General features: G+C 38.4%; 1 protein-coding gene across 2 annotated transcripts in view; it reads left to right on the forward strand.

Moving 5' to 3' along the window:
* Window positions 1–22,713, forward strand: part of RFTN1 (raftlin, lipid raft linker 1) — a 97,079-nt gene that overhangs the window by 27,781 nt on the left and 46,585 nt on the right. For both annotated transcript variants that reach the window (XM_042043289.1, XM_042043288.1), the window contains one exon: window positions 12,851–13,037. In XM_042043289.1, coding sequence (XP_041899223.1) covers window positions 12,851–13,037 — 187 coding nt within the window. The remainder of the gene's footprint in view (window positions 1–12,850; window positions 13,038–22,713) is intronic.

The following is a 22,713-nucleotide window of genomic DNA, read 5'->3' on the forward strand; positions in this document are numbered from 1 at the left end:
CCAGAACAGGTTCAGTTCCAACTGGATTGCTCCCTTTGATGCTGTGGGGGCAGCTGAGATGTCCAAGTACAGCTCACCAGTGGCACTGAGAGCGAGTCTCATGAGGGTGACACGAGGTCTGCTGGGACAGTAAAATCTTCATCTTGCTTTTGTAGACACAGACTCTTCACATGAAATTCACATACACTGACAGAGGTATTCTTACAATTAGCAGTGGTGGGAATATATTCCCATTATCAATATAACAAAAAATAGAAGTGTGGGACAGGAGAGCTGAGAGGAATAATAAATACCGTAGAATGTTTTGCATTTGGTTTTTCATTGCAGTTCCCCAAGCAGGACTAGCGATTGGAAACTAAGCCGGATCTAATTTGCTTTTATTCCTTTTTAAAATTTGGTGTTTTCCTGGAAATTTTGATGGAGTTAAATAGCTCAGTTTTGACTGTGTTTATGATCTAACAGCTGTTGTGAGTTCTGAGTCTTGTATAGTTGTCCATAGAAGTGCTCATCTTAGAATTACTACAGGGTAATGTGTTTTTAAAAAATACAAATGCGTTATAAGCCCTTTCTTCTGAATTTAATTTACCTGCCCCTGAATATCTCCTGTTTATACTGAATTTAATCATGTAGCATTCTCCTACCCAACTTCCTTTTCAAAAATGACTAAACCTGGGGCCAGAATCTAATTGAGAGTATAACTTCAAGTAACACAAGTAGCACTGCTTGCTTGCTTATATGATGTGTGTTACATTTTTGGCCGCTTTAACATTTATTTAGTTTTGCCAGTAAAGCTGAAAACAATTTAACAGACATCTATGAAAAATTAACAGCATTTTCTAAATAGGGGATTTTTATTTAATGGAGACCAAAAGAGCAGTGAGAAGTTACACTATATGTTATCTTCCAAACGAAGAACACATATCATTTGGAAATGTCTTCTCTTTATCTAAAATATATAATATTTTAAGCCAGGAAAAAGATAAAAAGATGAAAGTCACTGTGATGCTTTACTTAATCTAATTTAAAATATTAAGTGCTTAGCATCTACCACTGCCTTTTGAAGAAAAGGAATATCATTGGTTGATACAGTCAAGAAATGAGAACATCTGAAACAAGGTAATATATGGACTTCAGTGACAGGATTGGAAAAATCCCTTTATAGCTTTTAAAAAAATCAAACAAACTTGGCACGCAGTATCATCCTAAATAAGATTTTACAAGAAAGTCTAAAACATCTATTACAACAGAAGGGGAAAATGCATGTGAAACACTGGTGATACAAAATGACAAGAAACAGAAACCAGCAGGTAACATTTGAATAAAGCCTTCAAGCATTTCTAAAGCTATCTGTCCTTTTCCATATATATAATGCAAAGTGTTATGTATAAAATATATACAGGCATGACCTGCCAAGAGGATTTTGGTTTCCCTGGAGACTATCAGTTCTCTGTTGCACGGGTTGGCTTAGGGAATAAGAGCTATCTTGATAAATCCTAACCTTTCTTCCTGAGGTTATTGGATATGTCGGTAAATTTAGATCTTTGTGTTGAAGGCTGAATTTATAAAATTCAAGTTTTTAGAATGTTCTCTCTAGATTCCAGCTATTTCTCCTGGCATATATTTATTATATGCAGCAGTTACCTTGTGAATTGGGGAGAAGAAGAAAACCTTGATGGTAATACTTTCATGCTAGTTTTATCTTCTTGTTTGTCTTGCTGTGCCAAGTCTTTGATTTTAATCAGTTATCAGTGTATCATGAAAAATGTGCATCAGGTCATAGCAAGTGTATTCAGACACAGTCATTGCTTTGTTGACTTCTTTCTCCCCCCTTTTTCTTAAATGTTTGAAATTCTCTTGTCATTTTTCAGTTTGGAAACTAGGCTTCAGTCAGATTTATAGTTATTAGCTATCGTGTGAGTATGGAAAGAAATCCCCTGTAATGAATGCAAACTACTTCGTTCACCTCTGCTTGGTTAAAATTAAAAACAGTAATCTCAAGGTTGTTCTCAGTTGGTTTGGATGGAAATTCATAGATGGATATATGTACCTTTCTGCTTTTGACCTCCTTAAAGAATCAGCACATGCAGCATTTTATTGACAATAGGATATAGTGATTTGGAAAGCTAAGAAACGCTACAATTCTATTTCAGAGGAGGTTTTTCTCATCCAGCAAAGTATACCATAAAATGAATAAATTCTGCATAATTTGAAACTTAATAAAGTAGGCAATTTTTTGTGATTCTGGTGATATTATCTGTGCTTTTTTTTTACTGCAATGCTAGTTTACTTTTTGTAAAATTTGCAAAGAAACCAGTGTTACTTTGTTATATTCTGCAGTTCTAAAACCTGAAATGAAAATTTGCCAGAAATATGGAAAGAACGTTGAAGTGACGAATAAAACAGAGAGGAGGAGAAGGAAAGGAAAAGGAGGGGGTTATGACAGGGGGAAAAGACAAAATATGTTTTAAAAAGTATGGGAGGGAATGAAAAGATTCTGTAGGCAGCAGAGTTAGCTGTGAAACTTGCCAGTATTCATTATTATTGCTGCTAAGAAAAATGGCAAGCACATTACTTAGAGAGGGGGTTAAAGCAAAAAAGATGCATCAGTCCTCCAAATCTTACGATGCCACTAACTTCTAAGATATCAGATCTCTTCAGTGAGTTGTACTATTTTTTGCTCATTGGGTAGCTCCCCTTTCCTTCCTTTTGAAGTATTTGATAACTGGCTACTTGCTGTGAGAGACATGACCTGCTGCACTGCTGGTGGAAGTGATGGGAAGTCCTTCTTTAGCTACTTCTTAAGCTGTTAAAGAGAACAGCATTGACTTTGGCAGCTACAGTATTGCCATCAGCAGATTCATTTTGTGTCTGAAGGCTTTAGGAGAGGGAGCCAGTACTTTGGGGGGTGGTGGTGGTGGTGATGGAAATACATGTGAATTAACATGCTGGTCCTCTCTGTAGTTCAGAATTATACCTTTCTCTCCTCTGTGGTTCAATGTCATACTTGTCTTTTGGAGCTTACACAGATAACAAGTCTGTTAGGATAAAATGTAAGTTTCAACACTTTCTGTGTTTGGTTGGACATAATTGGAGTTTCCTTGGTTTTGTGAAATGTAAATTACCTTTGTTGTCTCTGTGTTTGGTCTGCATCAATTTAGGATGTAGAACCAAGCAGGAGGGAGTGACAAATTTAAAAAATAGCATTTTGAAGAACTACTCAAGTGCAGAAGGGATAGGATTTCCTAGGTTTAATTCTGTGCAAGTTTAAATGAGAAGCCCCTCCCCTTTTTCACCTTCTTTTATTTTGCTTTTTGCAGTCATTAACCCTTTTTACCTCTAGTAGGTGGTCTTCTGTTTGCCCATTTTGCATAATTCTGCCCACCAACTAATGGGTATAAGCTGTGGGTCATTTAAGAAGTGCTTGTTAATTTATTTAGGTTACTAAACTTCTGTTTAGTGATTGTTTTTTAACTTAGTGGAGGTGATAGCCTGGGTGATAACCACATCATGTTTGTGGTGAACATACCCAGTTCTTCAGATAGTTATCTTATGCTTGCAAGACACAGAAATGAAACTTTGACTGGGCAACAAGCAAGATAACTCACAGATGCAATGAAATTTGACAACACAATTGTTCAGACAAGTTAATGTAGTCTCATTGCATCTGTGAGTCATCTCAGTACTTTCTGAGTTGGACTAATGCACATATCTGCTGTTTCCTAAAGGAAAATAAAAGTGTTGGTGTATATGTGTGTATCTACATATGTGTATATGTACATTTCTATGTACTTACATGCTTTCAAAAGGTATATATGCATTTTCACGGTCTTTCTGTGGTTTTTCTCCCCTCTACCACCTTAAGAGACAGTGCTTTGCTTTTGAATATCTTTAACTTCCATTATTACATTTTCACTGGAAGTAAACACTAGGAGCTTATTGAACAGACACCTTCATTTATGAAGTACTGATTGCTCTTGCGTATTCATCCCTAATGTTTTTTTATGGGGACATTTATTGTATTTGTCTTGGAGATTGAAAGAAAAACCACTGAGAATGTCATTTAGCATAACTGAAAAATCCACGTGTTATATTAACATCCAGTATCTTGCCTCTGTTGAGAATAGTGAAGAATTTTCTGAAGAATAGTGGAGCAAGACTATCCATCCTCTCTATGAAATTAAGGAACTTTTGTATGCACCTCATGGAAGCTCAAGCTCTGTTCAAAAGGAAAAGAACCTGTAGTACAGCTTGCATAGTTGTTACTCCAAAAGCTTGAGCCATTAGCTCATTGAATTCTAGCATTAGTGTGTTTCAGGTAATTCAAACCATGTGATAGTGTCACAAGTACCATATATTTTCTGCTAGGTTAGTTATACTGCTTTAGAATTTGTTTGGTAGGTTTTAGTTCAGAAACAATTATTTGAAACTCATCACAAAACTTGCTAGAAATGTATTTACTGCTTTATGTTCTCTAAGTTACGTTATTAGTAGGTTTGCCTTTATTTGCATTAGAAGTACTCTGGTTCTCTGATAGCTTTGTGTTGTCGTTGGTGACAAGAAACTGTTTGTGGTTGAATGAGGAAAGAATAATTATAGTTAAGTGAGAGTAGCGTGATTGCATTGTTCTGGCCCACAAACAATTTGTGCTGCATGAAAAAGAGTATCTCGGTGTTTGTAACACAGAATGAAAAATTTGCAATAGATGGCTTAATTTTTTTTTTGTATGAGATTGACACTGAATGGAAATAACCTTCTCTCCGGATCAGTCTATAAATGTTTTGAGAATATTCAAGTAACATTTTGCTGTCTTCTCCTCTGGGTAACAAATTGGCCTTAACAAGACTGAATAGTTGGAAAGGATGATGATCTGGATTCCTTCAGCTGTTCCAAACTACGTGCTAAATAAGTCAGTGAAAAGTGCCTTAAAAACTTTCTTATTTGTAGTACAGAGAGGGGATCTTTTCCAGTCTGTCCTGCATTATAAGAGAAAAGCCAACGCTTCACAATGGGTTGTTGCCCTGCACCTTCCTCCACTTCAGTTCTGATGTTCCCCCACCTCTCTGAGAGGGGCCGTGGTACCGTTCAGCCCTCAGGGCCTACACAGACAAACCCAAGAATTTTGGCAAACCTACAAGGGTCCTTCATTTAGGAGTCAGTGCTCAGCTTACCCAAACTAGATGCTCCTAATGGCACTGGTTTGTTTGTGTATCCTAATTGTTGTGACTGTGCACCTTCTGTCACTGCAGTTCTGCCTTCCAACAGGAAATCACAATTCCAGTAATATAGGTAATTCCAGAATTTCAAGTGGAGGGGAAATTCATAGAAACACAGAAAAAAAAAGTGCTTGTTTAACCACTTGAATACATTACTTTTATTTCTGAACATTATCCAAATTAAAAACTTTGCTGCAGTTGACATGTTCCTACAAAATGTTTTAATGTAGGTGAAACTGCATCTTCTCATGGTAAACTTTTTAGTTAAATTTCTTTGGCTGGTCCTAACACAAAGACAATGTTTTGCTCTTCTGGAAGTTAGTCTGCTGTAGATTTGATTTCTTTAAATTAGATTAAAATTGTTGGAAAGAATTAATATTAAATTAAGAAACAGCAATCCTCATACTAAATAGAGGAAGTGTGCTTGCCTTGCAATTCTACAAAATGATCAGGACTGTTATAAACAGTCATAAACGTGCTCGGGAAGAGCCCTGTGTGAAAACATGGGAAATTTTCTGGGCTTGAGCCAGGTTTGTGTCTGCACACACACGCCCACCCCCACCCCTGCTGTGTGATACACCATCTTCCCGCATTCTTGTCTGCATTCATTGCTGCTGTTTAGTTTCCTGCCAGTGGACATGCGACTGCGACTACTTTGGTGGGATGCTTGAGGTGCGACAGAGTGAGCTAATGCCATTTTCCATGAGGTGGTCACTAGAGGCAGGAGGGAAATAGCGAGGTCTGTTATAAAGCCCTGCAGGACATCAATGGATGGTGTTGGGGCAACGACTGTAGTACCATATGACCATAATTTTGATTGTACCTTGTTTCCATCTTACATGCTCATCGCTAGATTTGTGAGGGACTGTAAATGCTAACGCCTGGACACTATTCAACTTCCTCCTACGTGCTCTGTATAGTGCAGCAGGAAGATTTGGGTGCTTTGGAGTGACAGCAGCAAAAAAATAATGTTGAATAGGGAGGTGCATGGAGGTAGTGAGTAGGAGTAACTAAGTATGTGATGTGCCTGAACACTTGCTTCTTTACAGCTCACAGGCTCAGCCCTGCTCAGGGCTTTGAGCCCTCAGTGGATGAGGGAGAGCTGCACTGCAGTTGCCCCTGTGGTCCTTCTGTCAGTCACCTCCCTCTTCATAGGAGGGCTCTGTGAGTCCTGTGCTCCCCTGAGGAGGAGATGGGAGGGCATCGTTCTTTCTGTGAGTTACCTGAAGCATCTGTAGTTTTGTAGAAGGGCCTGCAAGATTTGTGATGCTGGACAGAAGAGGTACAAGAAGAAGCATGAATGGGTCCATAGTTCACTGGCTTTGGGTTCCTCGAGCAGGAATGGCTCACAGGAATGGCCGTGGACTGGGAAATAGTCTCATCCTGCACTCTGAAAAAGAAAACAGTTGGACCTGTATTTCTTGAAGGGTCTGAGCCTGATAATATGTGTTAGGCCTGGTCATATGACATGGAGTGCAAGTTTGCAGATGGCAGCAGGCTGAGTGGGGCAGTTGACACACCTGAGGGGGACAGGATGCCATCCAGAGGGACCCTGGACAAGCTCAAGGAGTTGGCCCATGTGAACCTCATGAGGTTTAAGGAGGCCAAGTGCTAAGTCCCATGCTTGGGTCTGTGCCACCCCAAGTATCAGTACAAGCTGAGGGTGAAGGGATTTAAGAGCAGCCCACTGAGAAGGACCTGGGGATGCTCGTGGATGAAAAACTGGACATGACCCCGCAGTGTGTTCTCAAAGCATCCAAAGCAGAGTGGCTGGCAGGTCAAGGGAGGGCATTCTGCCCCTCTACTCTGGTGAGACCCCAGCTGCAGTGCTACATCCAGCTCAGGGGCCCCAGCACAAGGAAGACATGGACCTGTTGGAGCAGGTCCAGATGAGGTCCACAAAGCTGACCGCAGGGCTGGAGCACCTCTCCTGTGAGGAAAGACTGAGAGAGTTGGGCTTGTTCAGCCCAGAGAAGAGAGGGCCCCAGAATGACTTCATTGCAGTGTTCCAGTACTTAAAGGAGGCTTGTAAGAAAGGTGGAGACGAACATTTTAGTAGAGTGTGTTGCAGTAGGAGAAGGACTGATGGTTTTAAGCTAAAAAGATAGACTTAGATTGGACATAAGGAAGACAATTTTTTACAGTGAAGATGGTGAAACACTGGAACAGGTTTCCCAGAGAGGTGGTAGATGCCCCATCCCTGGAAACATTTAAGGTCAGGTTGGATGGGACTCTGAGCAACCTGATCTAGTTGAACAGGTCCATGGGCCTTGCAGTGGGAATTGGACCAGGTGCTCTTTAAAGAGCCTTGAACCTAAACCATTCTGTGATTTTATGAAATAGGAGTAATATGCATGCAGCTACCAGGTAACTACAGGTAGCTACCAGGTTGCTACATCACTTGGTAGTGTGGGTCTGTTGAGTTTGTCAGTCTGCCTTTGTTTCAGACCCCATGATGTGTCACACCATGGGCAAAGTGTTTTCTTCTGTACCTGGTATGGACAGAGAATGTATACAATCTACATACACACCATACTGATCTTTCATTGTTTTAATGCAAAGGCAGGGAGACCGGAGCTAGATGATTTTTCAAGTCCCTTCCAACCCAAACTATTCTGTGATTCTATGAAAAAGGCTTATTTAATGTTCCGTAATAAACTGAGGAACATTGAAAATGCAGATGAACATGAAAACCTTAAAAGGGAACAAGGAATAGTTAAAAGGAGTCCCCATTATTTTTGTGGAACATTTTCATCTGTAATGTGAACTGTCATTAAGGGCTCCATCCACCTCTAACAGCTGTGACTGGAATAAGAGCATAAAAGCTTAATCAGAAAAACATGTTGAAAAATGAAGACCAAAAAATCCCAACACTTAATTTGTTTTGTTCAAGTAAGCAAAGTAACCAAATCTTACAGGGTAGTGGATACACAGGGTAATAGAAATTTAAAGTAGAACTATATGCTTGCTCTTTTAAATAAAGTAGTAAGGATAGGTGCCAAGAAACTAAGACCCAAATTTGACCCCATATTTGACCATTTCAATAAAGAGAAATTAAATAAATGCCATTTTGGCATTTAACATTTTAGCTTTTCTGGGGCATAGCTATCATTTACGTAATAGGAAATTAAAAAATAATAAAGTTCATTTTATCTTTGTCTTAAATGTGTCAGGAAGAGGAAGCTGCTGTTTATCAAATAGAATAGAGTTAAAATCATCTAATTCTGTTGAGTATATATATTATATAAAGACGTACTGGACTTGATGATGGGTGTCATTAAGCACGGGCTAATAGGTGAATCCAGGGATTATTTTATAAGGCATAGTGTACCTTTCTTACTTCAGAGTGTTGGTTTATAAAGGTACCCAAATCTATTGTTTTAATATACAAAAATCAGAGTATTTTTTATAGACAGTTGCTGTTAACTGTCTTCTCTCTTAATATTTGATCAGGAGATATCTGCCTTGTTAGCATGGACCATAGCACAGTTGTCAGAGGTCACATGAGATGCTTCAGTTTGAAGGTAGTCAGTGGCTGTTTGTTCAGGTGATCCACTGGGAGGGAAAGTGGAGCTCCTTAACACAGGAGGAACAAGTTCTCTTCAGTATCTGTCTCCTCAGTTGTGTTTCTCAGCCTTCTCTCAGTCCCTCAGGATCCCTGTGGTAGACTGTGCCTCCTTTTTCTTTTTTCTGTAAGTTGCTTTTTGGAGATACAGAAATGACCACTTTCAAATATACATGACAACCTGTAGATTTTTATGGAAATTTACTCCTCTTATTGATTGCTCTGTGGTAAGAGGAGGATAAGTGTGAATATGTGGTCAGGTTTTTCCATTAGCAGCAAAGAATCCGCAAGTCCCTAGACCCAGGAAAGTCACCTTACAGATACCAGTTGTATAACAGAAACTTTCTTTCCTTTTGAAGGGTCTGTTAAGTTGTATTTTTGTATGTATCTGAGCACTGCTGGAAGTGTTTTCAGCTGCAATTATCAGGCAACAAACTAATTTGTCTGATCCATTCCAAAAGCAGCAGGCGCTACTGTTTCCACCTTCAACCTTAACCAAATTGAAAAACGTGGCTTCTTTCATTTACAATTTTCTTATACTCTCATCTAGCTGATAAACAAAGGAATCTTTTGAAGTCACATTGGAAAATGAAACAATAAATGCAGAATATGGACCAGAATCTAAAACTTAAGGCCAGCTGCAGTTCAAGAGCAACAAGGTGGCTGATAAAAGAAGTCAGCATTATCTTTTGGCAAAATAAAGGCTTTAAGCACTGGTCTTACACAAGTTTTTATTTGGTTTTTCATTTGCTCTTTTACCTGACACGAGCCCCTGTTGTACACAAGTTTGATCTTCCTTTTGCTTCCAAAATGGCTTGGTTAGAATTCTCTTTAACAACTAAACCAAGCATTTTCATATATTTTACTGAAAATTCGCTAAGGTTTTCTAAAAATGTTAGTGCTTTTCTAAGGTAAAGTAAGGAAAGTCTGGACTGACAACTGATTTAATAAATGTTTCCAAGTGTGTCAAACTTACAGATATGCACCATAGAGGAATTAGCTGAAGAAATAACTGAAATCTTATCATTTAAGATTGAAGACTGTTTAAGAATGACTACAAAGCAAAGTATGTCCTTTTTTAACCTACATTTAAAGAGAATGGTGAGATTGTTAACCCAGCTTAATGCCCAGAAAGGTACTGGAAAAAAAGAGTTATAAAATAGCCAAAGGATGATGTATAGCAGGGATTTCTGCGGAGGAATCTGCATCACTCAAGCCACTCAGAGAGTAACAAGAACACACAGCATACGTTTGTAGATCCAGAAAACTGTTGAGACCTTGTGGGCATCAGTTATGTAACAGGAACTGTCTTTTTGCTGTGAAGGATCTCTAGTCTGAGGAGAAATTAGCAATAGTTCAGCATCAAACCAAAAAGATGTATTAACTGTAAGGCTTAAAATTGTTGTGCTCAGAGTCTGTTAAAATTCATAATTTTCATTAACTATTCCAGCAATTGAGTATGTTTATTACAGTTTGCCAATCTGAGAAGTGACGTTTATACTGTGAAAGTCAGAATCCAGAATGGCCCTTGAAAACTGTCAGGAAAAGCCCTAAAAATCACTAAGAACAGGCAAATTGGCCACTGTTAGTTGGGGGGAGAAGAATTTCCTTTGGGTTTTTTCCCCCAGATGATGTAAACTGACATAGGATGCAGTAAGTGTTAAAGAGTTTTCCATTCTAGAAAGCAGTGGTGAGGCTTGTGCTGGATCACTGTGGTGAAACTTAGATACTATACTTAAAAATGTGGACCAGTTGAAGAGAATCAGGAGAGAACATCAAAAATTACTTAGAAACACAGAAGACATGAGAGCAGGAACATTGAAAGGACTGAGTTTATACAGTGTAAAGTAAGATTAAGGCATGAATGGTATTAGGAATTATAAAAGGCTGTTGCTAAAAAGACATACTCTAGTGGGGAAGTAGCAATCTTGAGTTTAAGAGAGGGAAATTTAGGCCACGTGCTAGGAAAGGGTTTTGAATAGGAAGAATAGAGAAGTGGTGAAAAATGACTTAGGGGGCTTGTGGAATTTCCATTACTAAAGGTTTTTAAAAATAGATGAGAAAAACCAAGAAATAACTAAACGAGAACTGATCCTGCCTCTAGGTAGTAGGATGAACTAGCTGGATGATCCCGCCCATCTCTATTTTCTATTACGTTTCTTTTCTAATCAAGTTACATCCCAAGGCTCCAATTACATGCATTTTCACACTTTCTCCTCATGTTTAACTTTTAGGAGGAAGCAGTCAGTCTCCCATGTTAATGACTAGACTTTTTACTAATCTTACTCAAGAATGCTGATACTACATACATACACCAGGCAAGCATCAGTTTTCAAATGGTTAAAAATTGGAGCACCATGACCAGAATTAACAGTATTGAGTAGTGTTTAGACATTCCATTGTATCCACGTAAACCCCTCATTTAGAAATTAATTATTTGCAGTGTAGTAAAAAATATTTGGGGTTTCTGAGCCAAAAGAGGAAAAATGGAGTTGTAAAATCTGGGTTTCCCTACTTTCGTCCCCAGTAGGTTCCAGCAAGTAACTGTTGGGTTTATTATTTATTATGCATTATTCATTGTGCCATCTTTTTTTATGACTCTGAAGTGATTTGTATGCTGTTGTAGAAGGTAGAGCCCTATTGTCTGTCAATGTGCATGTTGCTTAGATCTCATTTTGTTTGTAAAAATAATAAAAAATTCTACATCTTAAACTTCTGGTCAAAAAGTTCCATTATTCTCTTCTGGAAAACGGTCTTATATGAAGAAAAAGACATACCAAGCACATCTATCCTATTATTATTTAAATTATTCCTCTGTATTATTTGGTTTGAATATTTATTAGTTTTTTGATAACTCCTTAAATAATTCATAAAGGGTAGCCATACGGTTTGATGAAAAAAGCAGTACAATGAAACCTTATTTTGCATTGCTGGCTTCTTTCATACAAACTATTCTCCAGTGCTTTTTTTTTTTTTAACAAAGGCTTGCAAGGTACTGGGAACCTCTGTTGTGTTTCTTGCAGTATCCCCTCCCTCTTGGTTTCAGTGGGAGGGAAGAACATCCAGCACCTCACCACCCTATATACCCTGGCGTGGTTTAGATAAAATAATAAACATCCTCCAAGCGAGATGGAAATGAAGAGGCAAAGGTCAGGAAAGAGAGTTGTCATTTCCCATAAAATATAAAAAGTGTATGAGGAATTACTGACTTAGAGAGAAAGAGAATAGAAGATTGTTTTAGGTGATTTATGGGATTTTCTTTTGAATCCCACAAGACTCTGAAGAAATAAGGGCAATTGCTGTACTGACTGAAATAGCCACGTGTATGTCAAGTGTCTTGACAGGAGTCAGCAACAAATACTCGACAGGAAGGCATAAAACCCTACAGTAAGCAGATTGAGGAAGGATTATTTTCATATACTATGTTTCATCCTCATCTCTAATATGTATAGGTTTGCTTAAACCCTGAGGTGTAAGATTTAGTGTTTATTCTAAAAGGTTTCTCATTGCTATAGGTATGCATCACTCAGCATTCCTATTACCAAAATTCTCTTCAGACATATTGGAAGATACTTGATCTCATCAGCATTTTGCATCAGTGATCTTTTAGTCTGATTTTATGTAGAGGGATGCTTCTTTTTATAGCTTTTGAATTTGATGTGTTCTGCCTTCATTGACTGTCTCTTTTCTCTTGTTTTGTGTTTTTGACTCATGGCTCGCTCTTCTCTACTTGCATTACTATGGCGACTACTAAAACCTAGAATATCTTTTGACCAACTGCCTTGTTTTTATTAAATTCTTCACTTTCTCTCTGCCAGACTGTGTAGTGAATTTGGCATTTTAATATATCTGACTTCTTGTTTAATTGCACCAGTCTCTTGTGTAATACAGGTCCTTTGCCAAGAAGGACTGCCTGCTTGAAATCGGAAATACAAAATGGGTCTCAGGAAAGGTCAATTGTGGTGTTAATATTGTAGATCAGTGTGAATCTTGCTTGACTCTGAAGAGCCTGGATTTTAAAATACATGATAGTCCAGTGTCAGATTATTGACCAATTTCTTTTTGTTTCCAGCTGAGCTGCCAGGATCATCTGCAATCAAGCTCTCCTCCTTGTGTGATCTTCCAGCTCAGCTGCAAGAATTGTACCAGCAGGGCTTTGTCTTGGCTGCTGTCCACCCTTTTGTGCAACCAACTGATGAAAAAGAGAAAACTCCCCAGGAACAAATCTTCAGGGCTGTGCTTATCAAGAAAACAGAAAGGTAAAGTATTTCCAGTGAACTGGGATAAAAATAGACAATGGGATTTCCTGCTGAATTTTGACCTACATCAGGAAATTATAGCAGAGTTTACTGTGCAAGGCTTGATTTTTTTTTTTTGTTTTTTTGTTTTTTGTTTCTTTTTTTTGTTGTTGGTGGGCTTGAATAGGCTTAACATGTTCTTCATGTTTACAATTTGTCTGCAGTTTGGCAGGCGACTTGGAGAATAACAAGTTGAAATATGCTCTGTATTTTGGGATGTGTTGTCATGAGAGGCAAACAAACAAGCCCTATGCCTGACAGTTTGTGAGGATGGTCTTGTTGGTACCCCTTAAGAATTTATTAGATTAAATTCTGACAGAAGAATTGTTTGCTTAGCAAAGGCATATTTTGTGTTTAGACAGTTACACTTAATGCAATTAATTTGAGAACTGTAGTACTAATGTGTACTTCTTAAATTTATGTGTAGACTTTAGGCCCTTCTTTCCTCTAAACAATACAAGTTCTTTTAAATTTTTAGTTGGTGCAAACTCCATAAATAAAAAGATTGCTTTCCTGCTGTGTTCCTTTCTTAAAATGTATTCAGAATATTTTACATAATCAAAGTCTGGAGATGAATAAAGAAACAGGAATTCTGTTCTTTTATGATTTAATGTGATTTCTAAAAAAAATCGATAGGCTGTGCTGTTAAATAGCCCAGAAGAAAATGAAAATGTGGATATTTGTAAAGATAAGATTTTTGGTTAATGATTTAAAACCTAATTTAATATTATCTGACCACCCCCAACTCTGCAGCTGCCTGTATTGTTGCAGCCATTTTCTACAGTTTCCTACATTAGTTGCATTCCCCAGTCCAGCCCTTCTTACAGTGGCCAATTCTGAAGGCTGGCAGATAATGAAATCTGTCTGCTGATCCTAGTTCCTCTCTTTGTGCTGATGCGTGAAGGAAAGGATGTAGCTGTTTTATACCTCTGTTCGAAAAGTAAACCACTCACCATTCAATTTGCTGCAGCCTGGTATCCAGTTGGTAGTGGTTATGGACAGGGTTGAACTTCAGCCTCTGACCTAAGGTAAAAGGCATTTTGTTAGTAAATACATGTAGGCATTAGGCATCACAGGCAATTTGAGCTTCTAAAATAACTCTTAATTTACCTTGACTTGATTTTAGTTTTTTTAGTACAGAACTTCATGCTGGCTTGCCTGATATTATCATTTAAATGGCTTCCAGTTTTATGGTCAAAACATAGAATGTTTGGCTGAACAGTGGACTTGTTGAGTGGTGTTGGGCTGAGTTTGCCTGGTTTTGGGGCCTTGCCTTCCCTGCCTACACAATACCTTGCTGCAAGCAATGAAAGTATTTACATGCTTGAGGTTGTAATGTTAAGTAAGCACTTAAGGACTTCTGTCGGATTGGGGTCTGAGGGTTCAACATCTTCCAGGTCTGAGCTCTGAAGACCTGTCAGGGAAGAGCAGCTTCCTTCTCAATGGAGTGATGTGGCCTTCAAGCCAGAGTGCTCACTGTGTCGCTGCACTCGTACTATATCCAGTAGTTTACATCTGTGCAGAATGACTGTGGAAGAGTACAAAATCTTAATTGGCTGCTCACTCACTTGGGTGCCAGTGTTTCACACACTTTAGACAGCTGTAAATGACTGTACAAAATTGAAGACAGTAGAGAGTCTTGAACCAATTAAATTTCTTTTTACATTCACAGTCCGTTTCTCTGCATTCTCTTATCTGTTGTTTCTGACTGCCTAGGGAAGCGGAAGAGACGTGGTGAAGCAGGAAAAAAACAAGTACCAGAAAGGGAAATTACATCAGTTTGATGTTTCATGTAGCTTAAATGTTCCTGAGTTTGGCTGAGAGTTTGGGAGCAGCTTCTCCCATAGTGTGTGGGTGCAACAAATAATTTGCGTTACCAAGTGCTAAGAAGAGAGATGGGTGTTGCACAGATTTCAGATGACTATGGCCTGCACAGAGGCCACCTGTATCTGAACTGCAAGTTTATGTCATTCCACAAACTGCTGGGGATTAAAAATATGTAACAGTATGGAAAAAAAGATGTACTGTTAATTTTTTTAAATTAACTTTTCTCATTACACTGCTGATAATGATTAAATTGTATTTTTTTCCCCTGAGGACTGTCAGGTGTCTTGTCATGTCAAGGCAGTCTCTGTATATAACAGTTAAATTGTGGGTAGAAGTTAGGTCTGCTTAGGCTAATTGTTGATCAGGTGGGTGTTTATTTCTGTCATAAGATTTTAGGAGTAAAAGTAGTCCAGCCACAGTTGTAGGATCACTAGTAATGTCATTTATGCTGTGGGGTACAAATCTGTCCCTTTGGTGGTATGGTGTTCATGGGGAGCCAGGGAGCCATAAAAAACTGTACCTTGTTTTGGGACCCACCCTTGGGCTTCCTGGGCACTTGGCTGCAAAACACCTGAGGCAGGAGCTCCTTTCTCACTGCAGGTGTTTCACCACAGATGGCTCCAACACTCTGCACTTCATCTGTCTGTTGTCTGGCACCTTCCATTTTTTTTTTGTTTCCTGAATGGAACAGAAATGAAATTGTTGTGTTAGTGCCTACAGTAATGCCAATTCCATGTATACAGAGACAGAACTGAACGCTTGAATTAATCTTTAGTCAGTGTTGCACTTTTCTATGTCAGTTTTATGTGTTAAAATTAATACTGTTGACTTGTGCTTTGAGGACTTAGTTTTATAGCTCTGCCTCTCCAAAAGTAGGAAAAGGGTATGCCAGCTGCAGCAGATGATAGGTATCATGGAACACCACGTTGCTGCTGTCAATGGGATTTGCAGTGCCTGAATTTGTTCAACAGTAAAATGGAAAAGGGAGTGCTGAGGAATGTTGTATATTAGAACTTGGGAAAACAGTACCTGTTAGTGTTATTTTTAGCCTATATTGCCATTGTCCTGTAGTTTCAAAATACTCTGTGTTAGTTTGCAATGGCATTGTACATTAAGGTGACTTTGAAAGTCACTTTGATAGCTTTCTGTTTAATCTGTGCTGGTATCTCTGGCTTTGTTATCTTGGCTATGTAATCATTTGAGGTAAATATGGAAATAGGAGTCATTCCTGCTGTAGGACGTTTGAGGAAACACATTCCTAACATATATGGGAGCTGTATATGTTGAAAATCAAGAATTATCCACTGGAATTGTTAGGGAAAATATGAAATTAAGGGACAGATTTTTAAAAAAATCAACAATTAATTGTTTGCAGTGCAGAAGGCATTATGTTCAATTAAAGTAAATGAAAATTAAAGTTTAACTCTTTAGAGTCACTGGGCATGAAGGTAGTCTGCAAAGTTGCTAAACAGCTCTGCCATTGCCCTCATTAAATTTAATATAATAAATTTAAATATTTCTATAACATCTAATGGAATGGTGTACACTAACCAGCTGATTGGAAAGTGGTTTGGAAGTCACATAGAATAGAGTTGGATAGAAGAATAATAATTTCAGTTCTTGTGAATACTTTGTTTCCCCCTCTAAATTTCAGTGGACTTAACTAAAAAGCAGTTGTCTATTCTGTTGTCTGTGCTGAGTTCTGAGATATGTGAATTTCTTGGAGAAGAAATCTTGAAGAATCTTGTATCAATTATGTGAAGAAAACTCTTTGAGCTGAGGTTTTTAGAGGTTTTTTTTTTCTGAATTTGGGGAAGGCTCTGAGTGTGAAGTATAGGTGTGCCCTGCTGGTTCACGTTTGAGAAGAGTAGATTCACACTGATTTACACTTAGAATCTCAGGAAAGGGAATATAAGCTGGTACCTGAAAAGCATGAATGTGTGACAGTGGGTCTCTGCTGATGGAAGGGACGGGGGAAGGTCCATGTATTTGGGAGGTTCTGGCTAACCGAGGTGAGGAGAGTAACACGTATGTTGCTTACATTCCCCAGAGGAACAGAAATCTGTAGTTCTTTGCGTGTGCAAAGAATAGCTTTTTCTCCTTGGCCTTTTATTTCCACACTCACTGGTTTTTTGCTTTAAACTTCTCTATGTAGGTGTCTTGGGTGCATTATTATTTTGTATAGCTTGTGGCTGTTGCAGGTTATCCTGCAGAGAAATTACAAAGTCAGCCCCTGAACAAAATTGTAACAAAACCATAGCACAAAGCTACTTTAACTTGTTCCCAGCAATCTGTAGTGTGATACCCCTCTCTGGTACCTTATAGTTCCAAAATTCACTGTTGGTTAAAATGCTTTGGTGTCCCTTTCTAAATACTCAGCACTGGAAAGGAACCTCCATTCTCTCTCACCGGGAAAGATTCAGGGCCTGGGCTCATAAACTGTCTGCTTATAATAGTTTTGACATGTTTGGAGATGCTTCATTTCACCATGATAGAGAAGCAGGGTATATAAATGGTATTCCAAAGAATTTCTCTCCGTTGTGCCATCTATGTCTTAGGACATACCAGCTACAGGTTTTGCTTGCAGTCAGTAAAGGAATTAACAGGGAAACATTGCTCTCCAGAAGTAGACTAAGTAGTATAATTTAACCATAATTTTTTAGAGTTTCTAAATGTTATAAATTTCTATGTTTACGTCACACAGCTTTGCAGCTGTCTTCCCCTTCTGTAAAATAATGAGGTGTCAGGTGTTGCAGAGATTCACTTGATGAGTCTAATTCTATTTCTGTAATTTCCCTGTATCTGTTAGTCCTGACAAAACGCAAACTTACCATCACTTGGATAACAAGTACTCTGTTTATCTGCAAAGGAATTTTACAGACTGAGTTCAAAAGTTTAATAGTAAACCAAGATTTTTATAGTGTCCTGATTTTGCTGGTATTTCACTTGGATGTTTTCACTTTGGTGAAAGTAACTACTTCGCATTGATACAATATATTTTTATTTTGGCTATAAATGGATATGTTGGTTTTCATGTAGGATTTAAGCTTGAAGATAAGAAATGTCTGAATTTATCGTCATAAGCATTAGGATCAAACAGGTTTGTGTGCAAATGCAATGTGTGTTGTTGCTCTCAGCAGGCTGATTTCAACTTAATGAAAAGATAATATTTATTCCATACCCAAGAGCCAACAGATATCTTCCTTTAGCTCAAAGGACAATGGTTTGAGTTTTGAAAGCTTGTTATTTGTTACAAGTTCAAAGAAATACATATTTCCTCACAATAACTTTTAACAGTGACCTGAAATAAATGTTCTTTTATCTGTGTCCTTAAAGTTATAAACACTGCACATTAAAAATGCCTGTGTATCGATACATGCCCAAACTTTTCTCAAGAAACTCTATATACTATCATTAAAAAAAGTTTATAAATTTTACTAACAAATAATACATACTCCAGTGGTAAGGTTTCCTACAGTAAAGAAAATGTTTAGGGTTAGACTTGAGGCTCTTATGATGAAATATACCTGCTTTTATTTTTATAAAAAATGGTGTGGTTTGTGGCTGGGCATCATAAAACCTATGGATTTTTAGATGGTGTGTTCTTGGTTTTCAGATGCTCTACTTCTGCTGGATTTTTAACCTGAAATCGTAGAGATACCAGCCGCTCATGTTAATCACTTTGGTGTGGTTTTATTGTTTTCCTAATGCAGACCAGTTTGTTATGAATGTACAGTTCTGTTTGAATGGTAGGGCTATTCCTGTGTAGTGGAAAATCTCAAAACTGCACTTACATTCTTAGCATCATCTTAATGAAATAGTAATTTTAGAGTGTCTGTGCAGTTTACAAGTCTGTTTTGGCTTGCTGTACTCATGGGCATAAGTAATTTCAGGAAGATTAGGACCAAATGCTGGCTTGCTCTGTTCCTTCTTGTATCTGAAAAGGTTTGGAAATCCAGTTTGTAACAGATACCAAGTTGTCAGCTTTAATAGTTACTGTGTAAGTTACTGGTTCTCCACAGCTGGTTGTGGTTTTTCTACCATGACATGGTGCTTAACAGCAAACAGCTGTGCAGGAAATGACAACCTACTGAAACAACCATCGTAACATATTTTTGGCCAGTGAACTTCCAATTATAAGTTAAAATCTTATTTATTCTATGTATAACCATCTTGTTTAGTGGCACTAGAAGACCAGTTTAGGTTCAGGATAACACTTTTTGGCAGTCTGTGGTCCTGAGCCTTTTCCATATTGGTAAATTTGAGGGTACCCTCTCCCCCACCCCACCAGGCATGCGAATGCTGTCCCACTGCTCGGCATCAGGTAGACTGAAATTTCACCTCAACTGTTTGCCATCCCATGGTTAAGGTTGTCCATGGTGGGCACTGAGGGTTCCTACAGTGACAGAAAAATCCTTCTTCCGGAAAATTGCTCAAGATAAACAAACAATGAGATGTATAACAAAGGAAGAAAAACAAATGAAAGCCCAGGGTGTATAAGTTGCCGTGAAGTTTTCTGTCAATCTCCATAGCCAACCAGTGGTTGTCCTCTCCTGGGGTGGGAGGCAGGAGGCTGCCCTTCCTCACTGCAGGGGAGGTGCTGGCATTGTTCACTCTGTCCCTTCTGTTCCCTCTCTGGTATCCCACAGTGCGTTACAGTGAGTACAGGGTGTTGTAATGAGTCTGGATGTAGCAGCTTTTTTGGTTCATCCTGGCTTCCAAGAAGGATACAGCATTAGTGTATCCAGGTGTGCTTCTTTCAGGCTTGGGCCTTTTTTAATTAACCCAGCGATTTTTTTTATCAGAGGAATAGAAGTAATACAAAACCCCCAAATGTTTGCAGGCAATGAAGGAAGATTCAATTTTCCAACTTAGGAGGACAAAAAGAAAAGGAAGAAGTTGCTGACTGTGCATCCAGAAGAAAAGGAAGATCTTTACAACTGCTGGAGCTTACAAATTTTTTTGGCTGAACTGATCTCAGCATTTCTCATTCTCTTCTCCTTTTTGTTGAGAAATATTTCATTATAGGAGAGTAAAAATCAACTTTACATAAAACCATTGCTTTAATTTAAAAATATTTTATATGTTGGACTACCAGTAAAGTCCTGTGCTATAAAACTGGTAAGAGACTCCAGAGTATGGATTATTGGGTTATTTCTCACGATTGACATCAGTCCTTTTTCAGAAGAGAGCAGAGGAATGCAAGTGCACAGAACTGTGCTCCTTGGATTTTTTCTCTCACTTCTGGGACCTTGATAGATGTACATTTTGTGGGGGGTCCTATTTCATAGTTTCTGATGAAAGTGGTCCTAAAAGTAGTGCCATTAAATTAATCAAACTAAAAGCATATTAATTTCTGTTCATACAGAATTTACCTGTACCTAAAATTATCTACTTCTCTATGGCTATATTAATAATATTCTAAGAGTTTAATGAGAAACTTTTATGATATTTATGAAATACTTTGTGATACATGTATGAAATGCTTTGTTTATTGCATAGAGACTGGAAAGAATTTCTTACCCACCTATCTTTGCTCAGAAAATTATTTTTGTGGTCTGTGACATCCACAGCTGTTTATTATTTTCATCTGAAAAGCTATGGCTCTTGTTCTGTTTGTTCATTTTTGACAGAATAAAAGGCTTTTAAAGTTTTCCTAAAAAGGTGGAAACTACCAGTATAGACAAAGAGACAAAGACTTGCTTTTAACATATATGGACATAATTTACTTGAGAGCATGGAAAAATACTTTTCGGAGATATAGAGTCCTTCTGTTGGAAGATTTTAACTAAGGATTTTATGGCCTTTAGTAGGTTCTGTTAAGTGTGTTCTGTAAAATAATGTTCTTAGCAGAGTGCAGTTGTATTTGATGCCATTTCTTTCATGAGCCATAGTACAAAGGTAGCCCCCAAACTCTTAGAGAAGGAATTCAATGTCTGCAATTAAATATTTCCAAGCAGCAAGCGTATTTTAAAGTAAGTGCTTCTTAAAGGAGTCAAACAGGACATTTTAAGCAGCTGTAGTAATAAGCACTATATTTTTATGGATATCATCTGTATCTCACATAACTCTTACTCCTTTCAAAGAGGTTAGAAGCAGGTCCTCAAAAAATTGCACAGAATCAGAGCTCAGGGAGCTGTTCAGGGGGAGGAGAGGAATTAGGAGAGAGTGGTTCAAGGCAAGCTTCTCTCTTCCTTACACCTGTCTATAACTTCACCAATATAGGTCGAAAAGGATTTATTTTTTCAGACAGGGGATTTAAACATTAAAATATAGTCTTTCTTCTTCTTTCAGAATAATTAGAATAGAAAGTTTTCATGTGGGTCACAGCAGTGCCAGAGTTAGGAACAACCTTTGCCAAATGAATGGGCACAGAAATAGCATGACACATACTTAATTTCTGGAATTTGATATCTTTAACTTTGAATTTGAGCTGTAGTATTTTACAGTCTCTTGGAGGGGAGTGGCTTCCTCAGCTGGGCTGGAAGGGAGCTGCAATGAGTACAGTGGGTTATCCAAGCAAGAGAAGTAGTGGAGGTGTTTGTTCCTTGCATTTGTAGAGTTTTGCAGTTGACCCCTTAAAATGGGATTGGTTGTCTAAAAGGGGCTTGGTTCCTTGCTGCCTGTTCCTGGTAACACACGTCTGGTTTGTAGTTATACAACAGCCAAAGCACTGGAGAGTTGTATTTGCTCCACTTGGTGTTGTGTGGACTTGACTTTGCAATATCGAGTGACAGTTTTGATTGTTTATTGATCACAGGAGCATTAGAGAGCCCGAGTTCATATTATTTCTGTCTGGAACGTGGCTAGATAACATCAGGGCTACTTTTCCTGTTAGTCATATTCAGATTAAGAAGAAAAAAAAAGTAGGTATAGTTGTAAGTATGCTTGCAGGGAGACTTTCTAAAGTTTATTTTTATGTTCTTGAGTTAATCTGTGGCAGAAAATCTGCATAGAATAGATTTTCTTATCTAGGACTTCAGAACAGCAAAAACTGTTGTCAGCAGTACACGTGTTGTCTCTCTCAAAATGATTTTTTATTTTCTTGACAAAGTTCTTCTTGCTGCTTAAATTAATTTGTGTGCCTGTTGCAGAGGAGTAGTGGTGAAATACTTAGTCCCCCAATAATGACTTGTGTAAATTCTATAAAGATGTTTGGAGAATTTTCATGAATACCAATGCTCTGTTAAAATTTTTGTCCAGAATGAAGTAGAGAATGGAAGCAAAGATTATAAGAAGAACCTAGAAAAGAGGGGAAAAACAAATAGGGAAAGGACTTCAGTGTTACCAAACAGTGCACAGTCTGCTACCACCTGTTCAGGTATAAGTGAGATAAGAGAAGTGAAGTGAGTGTAGCCTGTGTGAAAGTGGGAGGATGAAATACAGCAAATGTCTGCAGTATTGCCTAGGAAACACTGCCAGTTTGCAGTCAGCAGCCTACGCATCGCACGGCTCCGGGGAGCTGTTACTGTCTCGGGAAAGCCCCTGGGACCATCTGTAGCTGAGGCGTGTTCTACATGTCACACAATCCCAGTCCCCAGAGCAGGCCTTTTGCACAGGCTTGCTTTTGCAAGCATGGCAAGCCTGCCAAGCCCCTGTTCTGCTGTTTTGCTGCTTCCTCAGCACTCCCAGTTCAAACTTGGGTACCTTGCTTCCTGTCCTGTAGATACCCAGGCATCAAACAACTGCTGGCCGGGATTAGTTCTTCGCTTGGAACTCGATCTGTTGATTCTCCATGAAGTGTTAGATAACTGTCAAGAATTACAGGCTAGCATTTATTTTGAATGTTCTTCCATGTGTTCTGAAAAAC

Source organism: Corvus kubaryi, unplaced genomic scaffold (assembly GCF_017639235.1).
Source record: "Corvus kubaryi isolate FWS band 111438036 unplaced genomic scaffold, C.kubaryi_AGA036_p1.0 37398, whole genome shotgun sequence".
NCBI classification, from domain to species: domain Eukaryota; kingdom Metazoa; phylum Chordata; class Aves; order Passeriformes; family Corvidae; genus Corvus; species Corvus kubaryi.